Below are 18,548 nucleotides of genomic sequence, written 5' to 3' on the forward strand. Positions count from 1 at the left end.
TCTCTTACACTTTTGCACTCCGACTTGAAGGCCTGAATGGAAAGGAGTTATGAGGTAATAAAAAAGAAATTATAATGTAATAATTCCTCAATACTCATTCCTCATTCCTCATTCCCCATTGACCATATTATTCTTGCTTTAGCATGCTATAACAAGGTTAGCACTCATACTTTTTTCATTCCCACAGTTAATGGTGACAATAAACAATATCGTATCAGCCTATTATACAACACACAAATATAATTGGGCCTAATTTTAAAAAAGATTAGGTAACTTTACCGCTGTTGTCATATGTTTGCAAGTTCATTTTTCCTGTTTTTTTTAACAGAGTGACTATTTCACCATTAGTAAGTCTTGCAGCCGTTGTTAAAGATAGGCCAGATTGGAAAGTTTGCCAAGTGCACGGGGGATAAAAATTAATTGTGGGTATAATGGCTATTATTTCATCTTGTTGTGGGTAGGATATCTCACCCAAACACAGCAAACTTTCTAATCTGGAAAATAGGTGGTTAGTTTAGAATGGGTATTGAAAAAGTTGATTTAAGCTATTTAGAGTTTAATTAAATTTAGATTTAGATTAGAAAGAAGGTTTAGGTTAGTACTATCTTACAACATTAACATTATGTTAAGAAGAAACCATGAAAAATAACTCTAAACATATGATTTCTTGATCCGTGAAATAGTGACAGCCTTTTTTTAAACATTTGCCAATATATATTGACCATCAGCGATGTGCTCATTGTTTTTGCAGGTATAGACATTTTCCGAGTTACCTCCGCCATTTTTTGGGGTGGCAAGATTTTTTCAATCACCTATTTAACAATGTACTTAACAATGGAAAATGTCGACCCAATTTGATTCTTTTTTGAAGTACAAATGTTCTGATGGGCATTGGATTGTAAAGATTTCGTTTAGGTGAGTTACACATGACTTCCTTTATGCAATAAAAAAAAATTGGAAATATGTTGCCTAGTTCTTATTTCACAGCACGGGTTTGAATCCTACCCAATGGGCTTGTCCGATATGACGTGTAGATACGTAATCAGCAAAGAAAGTGACGTAAAATGCATAAGAGTTTGCGTGAAGTCTGCGGCATGTTACACAGGCTAATTTTGTTTGGCATGTCAAGCAAAGCTTAAATAATTACCTAGAAATAATCAACTAGTCCAGGGCGTAGGATTCAAACCACTGTAAAATAAAGACTAGGTAACATATTTTCACTTTTTTATGGCGTAAAGCAATTCATATGCAACTCACCTGAATGAAATCTTTACAATCTAATGGCTAGAACACTTGTAATTTAAAAAAGAATCAAAGTGGGTCGACATTTTCCATTGTTAAGTATAGTTGATTGAAAAAATCTTGTCACCCATGCAGATAGTAACTCGGAAAGGGTCTATTCTCATAAGTCATAACACATATAAGTAATATTTTAAATAATTAATAGCTTAGATCGTAGGCTAAACTTAGTTTACTACTCTACCTAACCTATACCTATACTTATCTTATACTAAACCTACCTACACTTACTTATCCTATACTCTCGTTAAACGATTTTAAAATCTTCTGCGTTACATAGCTAAACAGCTAGTGGTTGATGTTATACCTTCACTCATAGTACTCTCTACACTCTACAGTCTACAGTGTAGAGTAGAGAGTACTATGATATTATAGATTAGAATTAGGCCTGTTCGAAATTGTAAACCTTACTCTCATGTGCGGACTTACGCTCGATGAGTTGAGCTATCATCGTTGCGATGCCTAGTTGGCGAAGTTGTTTACTTATAGGACCTACAGTACACTATAAGATGCTGGTATTTTTTCTATGAAGTTGCCATTTTAAAAATTATGCAGGCAAACAGCCGTTAGGGGTCTCTCCTATACTTGTGCACTTCCACATAATATTATAATATAATGTATAGACTATTACAATATTATGTAGAGACTATGCATGAACCATTCGTGAACCCCAGAATAGGAAGGAGTTATGACCCACGAGATAATGAGGCTGCGATGTAAAAAGTCTGTGGTGTGGGTAAATGGTAATGTGGTTTACATATTAGTGCCGTAATCCGTGGTCTAAAAATCTGGCTCCTTACACCAAAGAATTCTGCTCATTTCCTCGTTCAAGTATTACTGTAGAAAAGAGTTAAACTTAACTGGCGTTAAGTTAGAAACAGCGCTTGCCTCGAGCACAATTAGAACTGTAGAAACGGAAACAGTAAAATTATGGAAACATGGTATAAATTGAAAAAGGAGGTGGAGCGTATAAAACAATAAGTTTTTTGCACAAAGCGTACACTAAACTCCCAAAGAATAAATATCGATCACGAAATATTAGCATGTATTAAATTGTATTGTATGTTTATTGATGTTATTAATATTAAAAACGGCTACACAACTGCCATTTCCGAATTACGGACGGTAACCGCTTTCCGGTGAAATAGCCTAGTCCCTAGTTACTTTCGATAGAATGTGTAGGTTACAGTGTTGTAATGACTCTAGTCAAGTTTTTAAATTACTTGACTTGACTCGAGTCAATGCTTGAAATGACTTGACTCGAGTCTCGGAAAGTAAGTTGACCAAGTCATTAAATCTTGGTTGTTAATTTATTTACCAACTGAATTACAGACATTTGATTTCATTGCGAACGATCGGTTAAAGATATAACCAATGACATGAATTGATTCGAATTGCATTATATTTTAACTTGACTTGATCCAATCAGTAATTTGACTCGACTTGACTTAAGTCAACTTCCCAAATGACTTGACTTGACTCGAGTCCTAAAAAAATGACTTGGTTACAGCACTGGACTAGGTTACGTACAAAAAACGCAGAACAGCGAAAATTGCGGACAAATCCTTGAAACCTGAGTCAATTAAGCTAGTAAACAGACGATCAATGTCTGGAAAACATTGCTAGCGAGCGAATAAAGTTAAACGATGTACAGCCATACACAAAATACGTGAAAATTGATCTTTCATGATTATTATTACGATCTTGTTCGCTGGTTATATCCAATTATTTTATTTGTAGTACATCATTTGACTGTGTTTGTTAGCTCAAGTACGTTTGTAGAACTAGCAAACAGTGACCACTTCTATTCCCAACAATTAGATATTTTGATATCCCTCCTTGCAAATTTATTAAATAATACTATTACGGCATTCACATAGATGGACAAGAGCCAATATCTACAAAATTTTCAATGACATTTTTACAAATGAAATTACTATATGCAATTTATTAGTCAACTTAACTGGTATACTACATAAAGTAAAGGTATTAAATAACAGCATTCTGACAATCAAAATAATAAATTAAAGAAAAAAAATCAAGTTAGTTAGGTTTCTTTTTATTAGCATATATCCAAAAATCTGCTCATGGTATGCCAATGATAACATCCATTTCGTTTCACACATTTCATTGAAAATGAAATAATACTGTGGAGTTCCCTCTTATTCAGGGCGATCTTCTAATCTAAATGATACTGCAATGAGGCAAGAAGGAAAACTTAACAAACATTACAAAATACTTGTAGGTAAATTGATAATAGTTCTTTTTCTTATAGTAAAATATTTGGGCATCAACCAAATTTTTACCAATATAATGCAAATTAGAGACTTTGCTCTCAGATAACATTACACCTCTGGAAAAAAGTAAAAGCTTGATATATAATATACACAATAAACAAAACGAGGTCAGGCTGAGGTTATTGAATTGAGCAGTGTTAAGATATACAGGCAGTGCAAAATGCATTTTAAAAAGCAGTTTATGTATTGGTACCACATTTGTATGCAATTAAGCGGGCTGTACCATCACATTACAATTAGAAAGTATTTCAATATGCTTGCGGAAAGTTAGTAATTAATAATTATTTACATTTTAGATGCCTGTGTGACAAAAGATGCTTATTCGTAGGTTGTTGATTGATGTTGATGTCACGATTGCTCATTGTCATTATCCACAAATAAATCCATCCTGTTCTTTCTTAGTCCCTTCACTTCCTCTACTCAACCAACATTAGTTTTGCAGAGCCTGTAAACAAACCAAATACTTTAAATTCACACCACTTGCCAGTAATTAACAAGTTATGTAACCACTGAGTGCATACCATTAACAACGGTAAACAATCTGGTCGGTCCAGTTAAACCTAAGGCCTAGAACATATGTTGTCAAATTACATAAACACAGACTGCTGTCTTGCACTTTATCTTACCTCTGGCACAAAAAATTCCTGTTGTTTGCTCAATGGGGCCATGTAGTGAATGCAGTCCTTTTTGCATATTTCAATTAGTGTACCAGCATCAAGCTGTTGTTGCTTCATTGTGGAGCGAAAAATTTATAAAAAAAAAAACAAGAAAAAAGTTGTTATTGTAGAACTAGAAAAAAATTGAAACCTATAAACAGATTTATAAAATTCAGGTGGTCAAGTTAGAAGATTAATTAATTTAATTAGTCAAATTAATTAATATGCTATGTTTGTAATATTCAAGAGCATATATACTTTAATATATTTTCCCATTGCAGGATACACTTTCATTGGAGCTACAAATGGAACAATATCAAGAGTATGCGGAAATTTGGTCTTCACAGCATATTTAATTTCTGGTAACTGCATTATAGCATACTGGTTGGAAGTGGCTAGAGCAATGAGATTTTCTGTTGGTGGTGAGCCATCTTCACTCATCATAATACCAAGAGCATAGCGTAACTTCTCTTTGGGTGTCTAAAATAGAAAATGATTAGCCAAAATGACAAGCTGTAATGAAACCAGCGATTATACTAACTGCATAACCTGTAGACTATGTATTGTGGAGAGGCCAGACCTGCCAACTTTGCAGCGTTAGACTACCAACAAACGTTTAGTCAGGCTTGTACTTAATGATTACTGGACTAATAGTTAGGCTGTGTAAAATATTAACTACCGTATCTATGCAAAAGGACAAAAATTACATAGCTGCAAATAGCAACACAATAAAGGTTAGATTGTAAACTTTCAACCAGTAAACACTGTGATAATGAGTTCATAAGTTATAGGTATTTACGCTGCTATCAAACTAAACTTACTGTATTAGGATCATCATAAAATATGCCAACAGTAGTCATATTAGGAAAAGTTTTCATAACATCCTTAAACGCTGGTCCACAATCCATATACGGGCCTGTATAATACTTGTACGCAATCCATGCATTTTGAATGACTGGCTTTCCAACAACAACGTGCACACTGGTAAAAATTCCAATTCTGTACAAGAAATACAGGACAGAAGTAGCTATCATCAGCAGAACAACATTGGTTGTAGTGGCAATGTCCATTTTGCAATTATCACCCTCAAGTAATTCCTTAGCCTAACTCTAATGTAAACAACAAGCGGGTCTAGATCAGAAGTTCACAACCTCATAATGCCATTGTTTGAGTAGGTGGGGTCTAGTATACAAATGAATCCTGTGGTTGTGCACTTTTGCACCCTACTGGAAAGTTTGTGTGATGTGCCGGATTTTTCTGGGGCAGAAAGTTGGTTTCTGCACCAATTTTCTGGTGCAGAATTATCATTTTGCCCCATATTCTATGTTCCATGTATTAGGTTGGCTTGGCGCGAACTTTCGTGCATTTATTAGATCTCACTACAATCCTGAACTGGCTGAAAGAAAATAGGCCTAGCCTAGTTAGGAAATACTGTTTTCAATTTCAGCCCCTTCGGGTTTTTAGTGTGTCTAACAGCAAACTTTCCAGTAGGGTTTCTGCGCTAGACCACAACAACTTATGGCGTATCTCACGTTGTGATACGCTATTCCCACGGTTAATAGAGCTCAGTTGAGCTGTAGAACTCCGTTGCCATCTGACTCCTCAGAAGTGGGTGTTCCCCAGCATCACAGGCTAGTAAACAAAAGAAATCTTATTTATAACAAACGCCTTCACAACAAAAGGCGTTGTAACTCAAGTTTAACTGATGCAGAAATCAACGCAAAACTAAAGTGAAAGCAGCACGTGGGCGCACCAAAAGATGCTGTGACCGAATGAATGATTGACCACTGTAATGCAATTAGTACACAAAATGCACAGTCGCAGGGGCACAAACATCACAATTGACAAACTCAAATGTCTCTCCTAATCGGCGATCCCATCAATGCTTCTCCAGACATCTCTATATCAGTACTGTAATGACTCGAGTCAATGACTTGATTTGAGTTGACTCGAGTCACGTTTTTAAATTACTTCACTTGACTCGAGTCAAAGCTTAAAATGACTTGACTCAAGTCTTGGAAAGTAACTTGACGCAAGTCATAAAAGCTTAGTTGTTAAATTATATATCGACCAACGGAATTGCAGACATTTGATTTCATTACGAACAATCAGTTAAAGGTATGGCCAATGACATGACTTGATCCAATTAGTAGGCTAATTTGAATCGACCTGACTTAATTCAACTTGCCAAATGACTTTACTTGACTCGAGTCCTAAGAAAATAACGTGGTTACAGCACCGCTCTATACACATTTCTATACATAGGCATCGAACCGTATGCTTCCAAAATATACAGGTTCACTTGGATCCCTGGGACCGCTTGGACTGTAAAATTGAATTGAAAGTTTTTTAAAACGTAGCCTACATTTGGTTAGGTGATGCTACACTATTTTAACCGTAGTTTTTAAAACTTGCTTGGCACCGTAATGCACGTTTTTGCCTTCGAGGCCTTGCCACATTTGCCCGTCTAATTTGTGGTAATTATCATCATACCTGCTAGTATGCTCGCGAACACCTGCATCAGCACAATTTTTCGTCAACCACATCAAAGACAAAAAATAAAATGAATGAATGAATGCTACATAACACTAGACTTACCATACGTCCCATTTTAGCCGGGACAGTCCCCCTTTTTAACGTCTTGTCCCGGCGTCCCGATCGGTCGGCCAAACGTCCCGGTTTGGCATTCAGTCAGCCAGCATAGGCATACCGCATAGAAGCCATGCACGAACATTAGCATGTTTTTATTATTGTTTTTGCTGTGTAGCGTACCGGTACTTCTTGAAGAAGAATTCGAGATCTTGTTTGTTATTTATTTCATTGTATTCGATAAAAATGTTATTGTGACGTTATTGTTAGCGGATAATTGGTACGGTAATTTTCCGGTGAAATAAAGGCAGACATCTTTGTATCGTTAACGTCAATTCCTTCCTATTTTTCGAATTGAAACCGATATTTAGAGAACAAGCACTTGAACTTTCGATGGCAATATGGTCAATGAAGACAGCTAGGGTGGGTTTAAATGTAGGCCTACGTAATAATTCCGAAAAATGTCAACTTAAAAAATCACAGCTAAGGGGTTTAGGTTGTTTGAAAGCGTCCCGTTTTGAAGCCACAAAATTATGGTAAGCCTACATAACACTTCCCTTTTAGCATCTCACAGCACTCGTCGCATTCCTCAAATAGAATTAAGGTAATGCTTCTTTATAAGCACTTTTGTTGTACCGCACGAGACACAGCTTCTTATGTTTCGTTGGTTTGAATAAAGGTTTTAGCTGAGGTTTTATCTTACTAACAATGTTTGTCTCTAATTTCGCTGATGAGAAGTACATGCTGCCTGCAAAGAAGCCATGGAAGTCAGGTTATACGGATTTAATTGAGGTAGACAGACGCGTGATCTTCCAAATCGGTGCAATATAAAAAGCGTTTAAGTAATAACACAATCTTAATTTCTTGAGATGAAATACATCTATGTGATATAGCATTCATTAAATGCCAGATGATAAATAATATAGATTATTGAATATGGGGAACAGAGTTGTAGATCGGACCGGGCTTTTCGGGTTGGGTTCGGGTTTAAGTTTGAAAACAAGTTCGGGTCCGAATCTGTACTGACACACTGACATATTTGCCTCATAGTTTCACTTTCTTTATAGAAATATGCATGTACACGTGGTGCTAAAATCCTCCAGCAGAGAGAAAAGCACAATTTAGAAAATGATGACAACAAAAGATGACTTTGATTCCTTCAGTACATTTAACTTTCGGGCCTAATTCGGGCTTCAAATAATTTTTTGGTTCGGTTTCGGGTCAGTTTCAGGTTAAGGCCCGTTTACAACTCTGAGGACACGTCCACCGGCACCGCTGACAAGCTTAGGTGCGACATCAAAAAAGATTGAGTGTGAGTTTCCGTGGTGATTTTCTCAGCCAATTAAAAGGGATTGTATCTAGTCTGGTAGACAGCCACCTTTGCTGTTCCTTACTTAATTTTTCACAAACACAAAATATAGATCACTTAGCAATGATTGAAAGAGTTTATAACCCATAAAAAATAGTTTAGCCGTTAGAAAATGATTAACGTTTCATACAGATGTTTGCAGTGTGCATATGTGAACAGACACTTCAACGCAAACGTACGTATTACCTAATCGTTTTCAGCATAATTGTTTTAGAGTAAGTGACTTGAGAAAAGTCAGTCATGTCATGTCAGTGCAGCTCGTAGGTAGCTTGCCTAGTGGATAGACAGTAATTATGTTGTAAATGCAGTTGGTTAAAGTCATGACCACACGAAGTTAAAGCCCAACACAATATAGCTTTCTACAAGCGCGTAGGCCCACATCCTGCCTTTCCGATAGACAGCAAATTTTGTTGTAAGTGCAAAGTTAAAGTTAAAATTAACCGATATCCAGATAGTCAAACCTATTGCAAACGTAAGAAAGGCGTTAAGATGCTGATGAGGAAAGTCACTATTTTTTGCTTTTCTGCCAAGTGCATAAGTTTTGAAGGAAATCATACTTAACCAATGAACATTGGCCTATTTTACCTATGGGAAAATTTGCTATAGCATTGCTCTTCTCGGCATGCTAGCTTCAGTATATACTAAACATAACATAAAAATGCAAATTTTGTCATAGCTACTAGCAATTGTTTTGCATACATTGTAAACATCATTTTCAGGTTTTGAAGGGCACATTGTCGAAATGAAACGAGTTTATGTTTGTGGAGCTCATTCCACTAGAAAAACAACTATGATTGACCATTGCAAAAAATATGTAAAAGCTAAAGGCAAAAACGTATTATACTCTGAGGAAATTGCACGGAACGTTTTAACGGAAAACAAGATAACCGCGGTAAAATACTACTTTCGTAAGTAATTTGAGGATAATATTAGTGGGCAAGCATCCAAAAACGAAGGTAGCAAAGTCCAAGTTGCAATTAAAGCCAACTGCCCGCCGTAGGAATATAACCAAATATGTCAATATAAGAATCGAAATGATAAAACTTTTAAAATATTGTAGCAATGCATATTTCGTCTTACTCTGGCTGTGTTTCTTACGTGGTCTTTATAGGACGGTGTCCAATGCTAACGAATTTGTGACTTAGTCTCCGTACAGTCAAGGTCGTCTTCGTTTAACTTTGAAAATAACTTTGCATGCAGAATGATCAAAAGGATATCAACGTATTTAAGAGGTTGAATTTTCTTATTTTGGAAAGTCAATGCACAAGAGAGATACAGATGAAAGCACTTTCAGGTAATTGTTTACATATAAGATTGTTACTTTGGTACAAATATTGAAATAAAATTGTTATAGAAACCATATATTTTGTAAAAATTGGTAGAAGACGAAAATAACTGCTTGTGCATCTATGACCGAGGTATTTTGGATCCCATTTGTTATCTTCACCTGTATGTTGGAGCCGAAGCAGCAGAAGATGCTTTAAGTAAAAGTTCCATCCTCAAGTGGGCGCACGAGTACAAAATTCTATTTACGCTAAACTAGTGATGTCACTGTTGTGATCCTTGCTGCTTTGTTCATCTTATTCGATATGGTACAGCGCCTTGCAGACAATTATTGACGTAATGACAAATACATTTTGGCCGAGGCGCAATAAAAAAAACGATAAAATATGGGCGTAGTAAAGGATGCATAAAAGTCTTTCCGAAATATTCAGTAACTTCCCTTTAGTATATGTTACAGTCAATTTCAATGCAAGTAGATGCATATTGAATCATAAATCTTGTTATTTCCAGCTTGGCAAACGCTGAAAAAGTGCTTGTGTTTGTAATGAAACCTTCGCCGAATTGCTTATGCAACGATGACGTTAGGATCGACACAAAAAACTTTGAGGAGATAGTTCGTTACGACACATTTATGAAAAAGTTCTTCTCGGAAATGAAAATCAACTTCCGTTATATCGAAAAAGAAGATATTGTTGAAAGAGTAAAATTTGTTGTAGACGCCACCCTCGAAGTGTGGCCAGATTTACCAATTAAGATAGAATTATAACACTCTATAAATAAACAGTGTTTTTGCTGTGTCCATTGTAACTTGTAACCTAAATTGTCTTAAGCTGAAACTGTCAAGATAATTTATCAGACATTGCAGATCCCTGTAAGGATTATAACAAAACAACCCAATGTTATAGTTAAAACAAAATTTATGAATTGAAATCAAATTCAGCATTTTTGGTTATTTTTGTTTTACAATATTTTTTGATTTAGTACATTTTGTTTGAGTTTTTTATTTTGCTTAATATCCTGGCTTTATTTCAACTGCCAAATATGAAGCAACGTTGGCTAATTTGTTTTTATGGTTTAGAAAACTATTCATGTATACTTCTGACAGAAGATGTTGTATTTGTATTATATATGATCTATTTCTATAACCGAAGACTTATTGCTGCAGCAGTGTCTTAGATATACGAATGTGCATTTCTGCATGCCGTGTCACACATGCATGCTTGTTGAGTTCATTAAAGACAAAGTAAATTTGACATATTGACGTATAATTGACGTATAACGCATAAAAAAGTAAAAAGCTTTGTTTGCCGATCTAAGCGTTATGCAGAACCTGCCCAAGGCAGCGCAATAGCATTTATCTCCATACTTGGGCTAGGTCAAGGTGGTTACCTGGTAGCTGGTACTGCTTTAGAGTTGTCCAGTACTTAACCATTTATTTGAGGAATTCTTCCAAGTCATATAATTTCCAATCTAAATTTTTACTTTTGTTTTGCAAACATTTTTCAGTATTTGTGTGACGCAATTTCATTGAAAAGCAAAGTTCCTATTCTTAAAAATTATTATATGAACTTGGGCTTGGACAATTCCAGTTGTTTTTATTCCATAATTTTCTTAAAATATTTCCTGAATTTCTATCATCCTGTATTATTTTATTTTTTGTATAGGATGTACTCGTTTTAAATAAAAAAGTTTTGCATGAAAACAAAATGTTTTAAAACTTGTTGATGAGAGAGATGCCAGATTTGAAAATTAGAAATACCAGACACTTTTAAAACCTTAAATACATGTGATAAAATGATTATGTAATTGGCAAAATTATGACGTCATATGGAATTTATAAAAAACAACTCTTGTGATTGTCTCAATGCCTTTATATTGTAAATAGTATCTATAAAGACATTGGTTGGGTTGTGTGTCTCGACGCTATTTACAAATCAGTAATTTAAACATGCTCTCCAGGAAACAGCAATTATTGTGGCATCATAATATGTTAATACAGTACGTCACTCTGCTCGGATTAATAACAGCGCTGGGGTTGCAATAATTCCGCTAGTTTTCGATTCTCAGTGACGCTACTGTTGTGATGCTCTTGGGTAAGAAAAGTACAGTATTAACGACACCTGTTCCTGATCAGTAGTCTCGAACTCTTGTTGAACTGTTCTAAACTCAAGCACGCAGTACCTTACAAAAAATCAAATAAAAATTGTGTGTGTAGAATTGGAACTTGGACAAAGGCTAGCTCCGTAGCCTGAGCTCGAGCGGTGAAAAATCGCTGGGTTCATTGTGCAAAGACTTTCCTCAATCCGAAGATAAAGATTGCCATACCATATTACTATTTGATTTGACCTTGTTACGACGGTAAAGTAAAACGAAGATTATGTAATTAATGTTTGAATATGTTTTGCAGAAAGTTACTTTACGCAGATTTCATTTTGTTGCAATAGACAAACACTCAATAGAAGTATTGTAGGTTCTTATTTCATGTAAATAATGTTTTCTTGAGAGTAATTGGATTCTGACAATTTCTGTTAGTTAGCTCATTATTTTTTTGTTTTTTTGTCGTTTTACATCTTTGATTAGGATTTATCTCGATTTTGTAGACGCCTCATGTAGTAGGCGCCAAATCACAAACAAAAAAGTCGAGCTAGCTTTAAGTTGGTCTTGCGCACTTCTGCACTAAACTCGTTTATTTAAATGGCTGAAAATGAAACATTTAACATACTTCGTATACAATAGGTGCTTATTTGGTTACTTTTCGTGCTTTCATATGAACATGCCAGAGTTATAGGCAATGTTCAAAGCCGTTCTTGAAAAATGCGGACTCATGGCGGTTGCAAATGAGTTTTTGTACATTTTTTATGTGTTTTGAAAGGTATTAATAAGGATTATTTTTTAGCCAGCATAATGGTGAAGTACTTTGCTTTTTGGAATTTTTATCATCATGACATCTTAATTGTATCGTATTTGTCTCGTGTATTAACCTATAATGTAAAGATTAGCACCATCTTTTTCGCTCCCCACAGTCAATGGTGAGAAATAGAAGACATATAGCCTACAGTGCGAAAGTCTTCTAGAAGTACGCCAAAGATCTTTTGTGTGACCTATAAGGCTATAGCTAAGCAGCGTAAATTCGGTTTGACCTCGGCATGATACGGATCAAATACATGTCTTTGCGCAATCATATTGAAACCATGGTTCCTGCAAGTTATTTTTGCTCTTTCGTTTTGACATAGTAAATGCTCGGTGTATGCCAAACTGACCTTTGGTCTACGCATCGCACAGAATGCACCCTGTTTGAAATGTGACTTTTAATGAATCTTATGGCCTGTGGCCCACCAGAATCTCTCAGCCACAAAATTTTGGGTCACAACACAAGGGTAGCGTTCAGGGCTGTAAGGTTGAAAGAAATTTGGGTCAGTGGAGTTTAAGTCTATAAATTGTCATGACTCTAGCTCTATCTTGTTTTAGCTTGTTTTACAAGTTTGTATGATACTAACATACTTGGGAAACAAAATAGTAACCGGTGTCAATGACAGAATGGTGAACATTATTTGATGTATCCTTCAACAGCAGTTGTACAGACTTTCATACAGTACCTAGGAAGGTAAAAATACTTGGGAGTGATCGTGACATATATACAGAGGTCGGAATTGTGGCACTACACAAGAGAAGTTGGAGGTTTTTTTTACATCGACTCCACTACCCTAGTGAAAAAGTATTACTGCAGTGGTTGGTATATGAGTAAAAATTAGACTGACAACTTTGAAATGCATTCTGTACTTTGCTATGTTACAGTGTCTTTGTAATGTTTTTGACCTTCGGTAAAGTGTTCCTGCGCTTGCTCCTGTTCAGTGGTTCCAATGTTCCATAATATCCTAATCCCATATATCTGAATCTAAAAGCATAACTTTCAGAAATAAGTCTTGGCATTAAATTTCTGATTCATTACCGGTAATTGAATGTGTAGCGGCCTGGGTGGCATTTTTAATACCATTACATCATTTCTTGGAAAAGTTTTTTCCAGTTATTGAATGAAGTTTATGAACTTGTTTTATGATAACACTTCAACTGTCGTTTGATATTTGGAAACCTACTCTAAATAACTTCGTGTGAAAACTCCTTTTAGTACGTTCCCAGGTTGTTTCCAGCACCTGTGCTGATAAGAATTCTTTATTGCAAATGCCCGCTTCTTAAACTTTATACTGATAATTATTTATCTACGTGTCAACTTCAACTACGTGTAACTCCCATTGTCAACACATTGTTTTCCTCGCTGCACATGTTCTGAAATGCTGCGTTTTTCTTATCGAACACTTTCACTCCCATCGCTTCACGTTTTATAAGCTCGCACTTTTACCGGCGAGCAGAGACAGAGACAGAGACACAGAGACAGAGACACAGAGACACAGAGAGAGGCAGATGAGCTTTCTACGCTAGTCATGGTGATTGCAACTCAATAGACATCTTATAAGCAGCTGGTATTACTATGTTCTTGATTATGCGTAATATTGAGAAAGTGTACAGCACCTACAATAAAAACCTGTTCTTGTAAAATATTTCTGTTGTAATATTAAAACCTTTTGGCTGACAAGAGGTTAGACCGTTAGAGTATTCTAACCGCACGTAACAATAGAGTCAGATAATTCAACAGGTAAATTAAGTTAACATAACATAAGTTAATTTAAAACAGATAAGATTAGCTCTGCATTAAGTAAGCTCTGCATTTTGGTGACAAACCCGACGTGTTTCAATCCTCGTGACCGTTACTACCAGTTCTTCATTCTGGTGAAAACACCCGATGTGTTTCAATGTGGCTGGTACTGCTAACTTTATTCTTGTAAACAAGTTGATTTAACAACAACGACAACAATGGCTCCAGCTCAAAGCGGTTCATTTTCTGACGGAGGTGACGAAGACGACAACGATGACGACGCTACAACCTCTTCTGCCACATTCAGGACTTCTTGGACTGGTTGCAAAATCATTCCATCGAAATGTTTCTCTGATTAGAAACACAACATGTTCTGTTGTTTGCTGCTTACATGCTTTCTTGTGTTTACATCAACCGATCAGGTGAATCTTCATCTGGACTCACGACAGTTTCTATTACATCAACGTTCGTCCTCTTTTGGATCTCTTGCATCGTGCTCAATCAAGCGTGGATACTGCTTAACAGGCAATCGTATGTTTATATGGCGAGTACCTTCGCATATCAACTGCCCTCCGACCAAGCCTCTTGGGTCGCATAAGATGCTACTCCATTATAACTCTACGTCTTTATATAGAGTTTCCTTACCTGACCTCGGGATCTCGGTGCATCACTGGAGGAAATGCTCCACACGTGCGAAAAACTGCTTTGGCAATCATATTCACTTCGACAACAACACCTTTTTTTTTCGCTACCACCAATGTACAGAGCTCGACAAACTCGCTCTTTTTCGTCCTAACCTGCCAAGGCGTGTATCTTCTCAAACGCCACACTCTCAATTCTCGCGACTTCTTGCAACCTTTGACACACAACAGAACGATCTTATTTTCGAAGTTCTCACTACTTTCAACGAAGAGAACAAGTTCCTACATTGCCAGCTCACGAAGCTGATTGGCACACTCTACAAAGCAATTAGGAAGATCTTCCCTACTGAGATACTCACTACTACTCTTGGACATCAAACCATGGGTTTCAGTCTTGGAGATTTTATGTCAAGAGCAGCATGCCATTCTATCAACGGTACCGTCTTACCTTCACTTGCGTACAAAAACGCATTTAGCCAACGTCCTCTCACCAAATATCGCGATCAAAACGGCCACAGTCAATACGGCCAACTCATTTCAGACAACATTGTCTTACCGGGATAACATCTGCTTGAATCGTATTGACCAGCAAGAAGTTTTGTCTTCCGAGTTCTGGGAAACACCGTCCTTTATCACAACTATACTTTATCGCACGAGCATAGGCAGGTGCATCAACTCAACTTACTTTTGTCGTCCGGGAGTTGGATCAATTACTTTATTTCAGTTCAATTACAATTACAATTACAATTACAATTACTCCCTTACATGTTTCAATTACATTACAATTACAATTACTCCGTGCTAAAAATATCAAATTACAATTACAATTACAATTACAATTATAATTACTGTTAAACATGTAATTGATTAATCATAAATTCAACTTCGGTAGAGAGGTGCTCTTTGAAAACCGTAGCGACGTAATTAGCAACAATCACAAACTATTCATGTTTCATTCATGATACCTAGAATACCCTTTAATTAAAAAAAACTCGAACGTTTTCGAATATTTCAACTATTCCTAATCATGAGTACTGAAAAATACAAACACAGAAAAAATTTTTAAGCGACTGTTAACAACCAAAAGTTTGAGCGACTGGCAACGACTAACAACGAATAGGCTACAAGACAGGCAATGAAATGTAATCAAACGAATACACAAAGCTGATAGCGGTAAGGCGCCAGCGATAAGGTGTGTAAAATTAAAATAAATGCAAAAGGAAAGAAGCTCCTGATAACTACAAATTACAAAAGTTTGGTTCGCATTTACATTTTCACTTGCTCAAAAACTGTTGGATTGCATTTGATGAACATTAGGGTGCGAAAAGTTTCTGGCCCCAGTAAATTTCTTCTTGCCGTATAAAAGTTACCCGCAATTGAAAATATTCTTTCTGACGGGGCTGATGTTGCTGTTAGTCCCAAATAATCCTTGGCTAAAGTAGAAAGCGTGGGAAGTTCTTCTGACTTCTTCTTCCAATACATTAGTGGGTCTTCATCGAAATGCATGGTTTCTACCCCCAAATAGCTGTCGACTTCACTTATTGAATTTCTCGGTCTTTTCTTTTTTAAGCCTTCTGCCATAAAGTTAAATAGCTTTGGCTTTTTTGCAGGGTTTTCATCCTCTGTGCTACAACTCTCTTCGTCATCCTTGCCAAGTCTACTTGCCACATGAGTTTTTAGCAAACGTATTGCTTCTTCTTTTTCAACGTCATCTTCAATCCAGCTGTTTTTAAATCGTGGATCAATTGAGTTGCAATTATGTTGTCCGGAAAATTTATATATGGCAACAACCTTTTAGAAACAGAGTCTTTAAGATTAGCTGCCAGTTTCTGGCAATAGTGGAGATTTGAGTTTTTTAGTAGTTCCATTGCTTTCAGTAAGCCAAGCACTACCGGACAAATGCAAGAGGATGTTACAATATTTTCTCCTTCAACTTGCTGCATTGCTTCCTTGAAAGGCAGTAGCACACTCACGAGCTCACTCAATGCCAAATAATCTTGATTTGTTATTTTTTCCCGTGACTGGATCAAGGTGAGAGCCGCGTTAACTTCTTCGTGATCCTTTAAGACACTTTGCAACATAACAAGCTGCGAATTCCATCTTGTCACATTCTGTGCTCTTAACGTTATTTTTTTTACGTTGCAAATAAGAGGTAGCATTTACAGATTTTCTTACTGAATTTACAATTTTGGCCACCTTTCCCAGCTTCTTCCCAACGTAAGACTTAGCAAACTCCGAATGTTGCAGACAATCCTTAATACAAAGTTGTTGTGTATGAGCAAAACAGCTTACTCTTTCTGGTAACTAAGTGAGAAGAGCATGTAAATCAGCACCCTCCTCGGACATTTCTTGTTCAGGATCAGGATTCAACTGTTTCTCATTGTCCTCATTGATTTCTTCACCAGTTTTATGCAGTGTGAACTCAGGAAGGGAAACCTGAAATGCTTTTATCATGGAGGAAGCATTGTCTGACACAACCTTTTTTACTTTTGTTGTAAGTCTAAACTTTTCTATTACGTTGTCATAAGCCTCAGCAATATTTTCAGCTGTATGCCGTCCTAAAAATGAGTCCACTACCAGGACAAAGCTGCGTAGCTTCCATTCTGCATCAACAAAATGCATAGTGATGCCCAAGAAACTTTTCATGTTGCGGTTAGTCCAGAGATCAATTGTCAAGTAAACATTTGACAAACGTGCAATTTCACGTCTCATCTCTTCTTCTATTTGCTGAATAACCGTTGGTATAAGGGAATTTCTAAATGTGGAGCGGCTTGGTATTACATATCTTGGTTCAGCAGTCAACAACAGATTTCTGAATGTTTGACTATCTACAATACTTAATGGTAACTGATCACAAGCTATTGATTTGAGTAGAGCTTTTGTTAATGCTTTTTGAGTGGCATCATATGAAGCAAATCGCTGGCAAGAAGAAGTTTGAAAAAAATGACTTAATAGGTGGTTGACTCTGATCAACCTTTGTCTTCTTCGTGTTTTCCTGGTGTTTTCTTTTGAGGTTTCTATATTTAGGATAAAGATTGGGAGAACATCTCTTCAAATGCGTGATCAAGTTTGATGAAGCCTTGGTTGAATACTTGAATTTCTTTTTGCAATTGTTGCAGCAAGCCTCAGTACTGGTCAAAGATTTAAAAAACTCTGACAGTGGCGTAGGAAAGGGTTCAGCACAAGTTTCGGAAGAGTTTATTTGCTGATCATCCATTTTTGAAATATTAAGATTTAGACTATATTGTAGTTTACTAAGTTTTCTGTTGTTGCTGAAGTATGGGAAACAGTTTAGCATGGCTGAATTATCTAGTTAACGAGGCACGCATAGCACACCTATGTAAATATGCTTAATTATTTTATGTTGTGCTTGTCAGGTCTCAATAACAATGTAATTGAAATTGTAATTAGGCAAAAATTTTATCAAATTACAATTACAATTACACAAAATAAAAATGCTTCAATTACAATTACAATTACAATTACTTGAAAAATGTAATTAATTACACTCAGCTCAATTACAAATTACAATTGATCCAACTCTGAAAATACACATCAACTACAATGCACCTGACTACGAGAAAATTCTCAACGAGCCCCCTGACTTTGACTCGTTTACTGATCTTCAATCGCTGCTCAGCTCTATGTCTGAAGCCAACCTTCTTAATGGGCAAATGCGACATGTCTTAACAAGCCTTACTACGACCGATGAAACTACGGTAAACGGCTCCTACGTCGCGGACACATTCGCGCAAACGCGAA

The 18,548-nt window shown here is 36.3% G+C and overlaps 2 protein-coding genes across 6 annotated transcripts; one reads left to right on the forward strand and one right to left on the reverse strand.

The window, feature by feature from the left end:
- Positions 1 to 3,337: 3,337 nt before the first annotated feature.
- LOC143450660 (testis-expressed protein 264 homolog) lies at positions 3,338 to 5,399 on the reverse strand. Of its 3 annotated transcripts, none has more exons than XR_013114757.1 (5): positions 5,074 to 5,399; positions 4,511 to 4,732; positions 4,223 to 4,324; positions 3,886 to 4,041; positions 3,338 to 3,483 (listed from the first exon to the last, which is right to left on the reverse strand). XR_013114757.1 is itself a non-coding variant. In XM_076951295.1 (4 exons), the coding sequence occupies exons 1-4, from the start codon at positions 5,320 to 5,322 to the stop codon at positions 4,027 to 4,029; spliced, it is 588 nt and encodes a 195-aa protein (XP_076807410.1). In that variant the 5' UTR covers positions 5,323 to 5,399; the 3' UTR covers positions 3,338 to 4,026. The 3 variants fall into 3 exon arrangements, 1 of the variants encoding a protein (XP_076807410.1); XR_013114756.1 differs by having other exon boundaries at positions 3,338 to 3,493; XM_076951295.1 differs by having other exon boundaries at positions 3,338 to 4,041.
- Positions 5,400 to 8,408: 3,009 nt separating this feature from the next.
- On the forward strand, positions 8,409 to 11,189 carry LOC143449494 (uncharacterized). Of its 3 annotated transcripts, XM_076949716.1 has the most exons (5): positions 8,409 to 8,622; positions 8,930 to 9,102; positions 9,411 to 9,504; positions 9,593 to 9,725; positions 10,005 to 11,189. In XM_076949716.1, exons 2-5 carry the CDS (start codon positions 8,953 to 8,955, stop codon positions 10,258 to 10,260), a joined length of 633 nt encoding a protein of 210 aa, XP_076805831.1. In that variant the 5' UTR covers positions 8,409 to 8,622; positions 8,930 to 8,952; the 3' UTR covers positions 10,261 to 11,189. The 3 variants fall into 3 exon arrangements, with proteins under 3 accessions (XP_076805831.1, XP_076805830.1, XP_076805832.1); XM_076949715.1 differs by having other exon boundaries at positions 8,409 to 9,102; XM_076949717.1 differs by having other exon boundaries at positions 8,409 to 9,102; positions 9,593 to 9,713.
- Positions 11,190 to 18,548: the final 7,359 nt, after the last annotated feature.

Source organism: Clavelina lepadiformis, chromosome 3 (assembly GCF_947623445.1).
Source record: "Clavelina lepadiformis chromosome 3, kaClaLepa1.1, whole genome shotgun sequence".
Lineage (NCBI taxonomy): Eukaryota > Metazoa > Chordata > Ascidiacea > Aplousobranchia > Clavelinidae > Clavelina > Clavelina lepadiformis.

What these genes read in the sequence shown, in the direction of transcription:
- LOC143450660 (XM_076951295.1), bottom strand. Translation starts at nt 5,322, where the DNA reads ATGGACATTGCCACTACAACCAATGTTGTTCTGCTGATGATAGCTACT. An exon ending in TTTATGATGATCCTAATACA is followed by an intron (nt 4,733 to 5,073) that starts GTAAGTTTAGTT and finishes TTTCTATTTTAG; the next exon opens with ACACCCAAAGAGAAGTTACG. An exon ending in CAATGGGAAAATATATTAAA is followed by an intron (nt 4,325 to 4,510) that starts GTATATATGCTC and finishes TCCACAATGAAG; the next exon opens with CAACAACAGCTTGATGCTGG.
- LOC143449494 (XM_076949715.1), top strand. Translation starts at nt 8,953, where the DNA reads ATGAAACGAGTTTATGTTTGTGGAGCTCATTCCACTAGAAAAACAACT. An exon ending in ACAGATGAAAGCACTTTCAG is followed by an intron (nt 9,505 to 9,592) that starts GTAATTGTTTAC and finishes AAAAATTGGTAG; the next exon opens with AAGACGAAAATAACTGCTTG. An exon ending in ATCCTCAAGTGGGCGCACGA is followed by an intron (nt 9,726 to 10,004) that starts GTACAAAATTCT and finishes TGTTATTTCCAG; the next exon opens with CTTGGCAAACGCTGAAAAAG.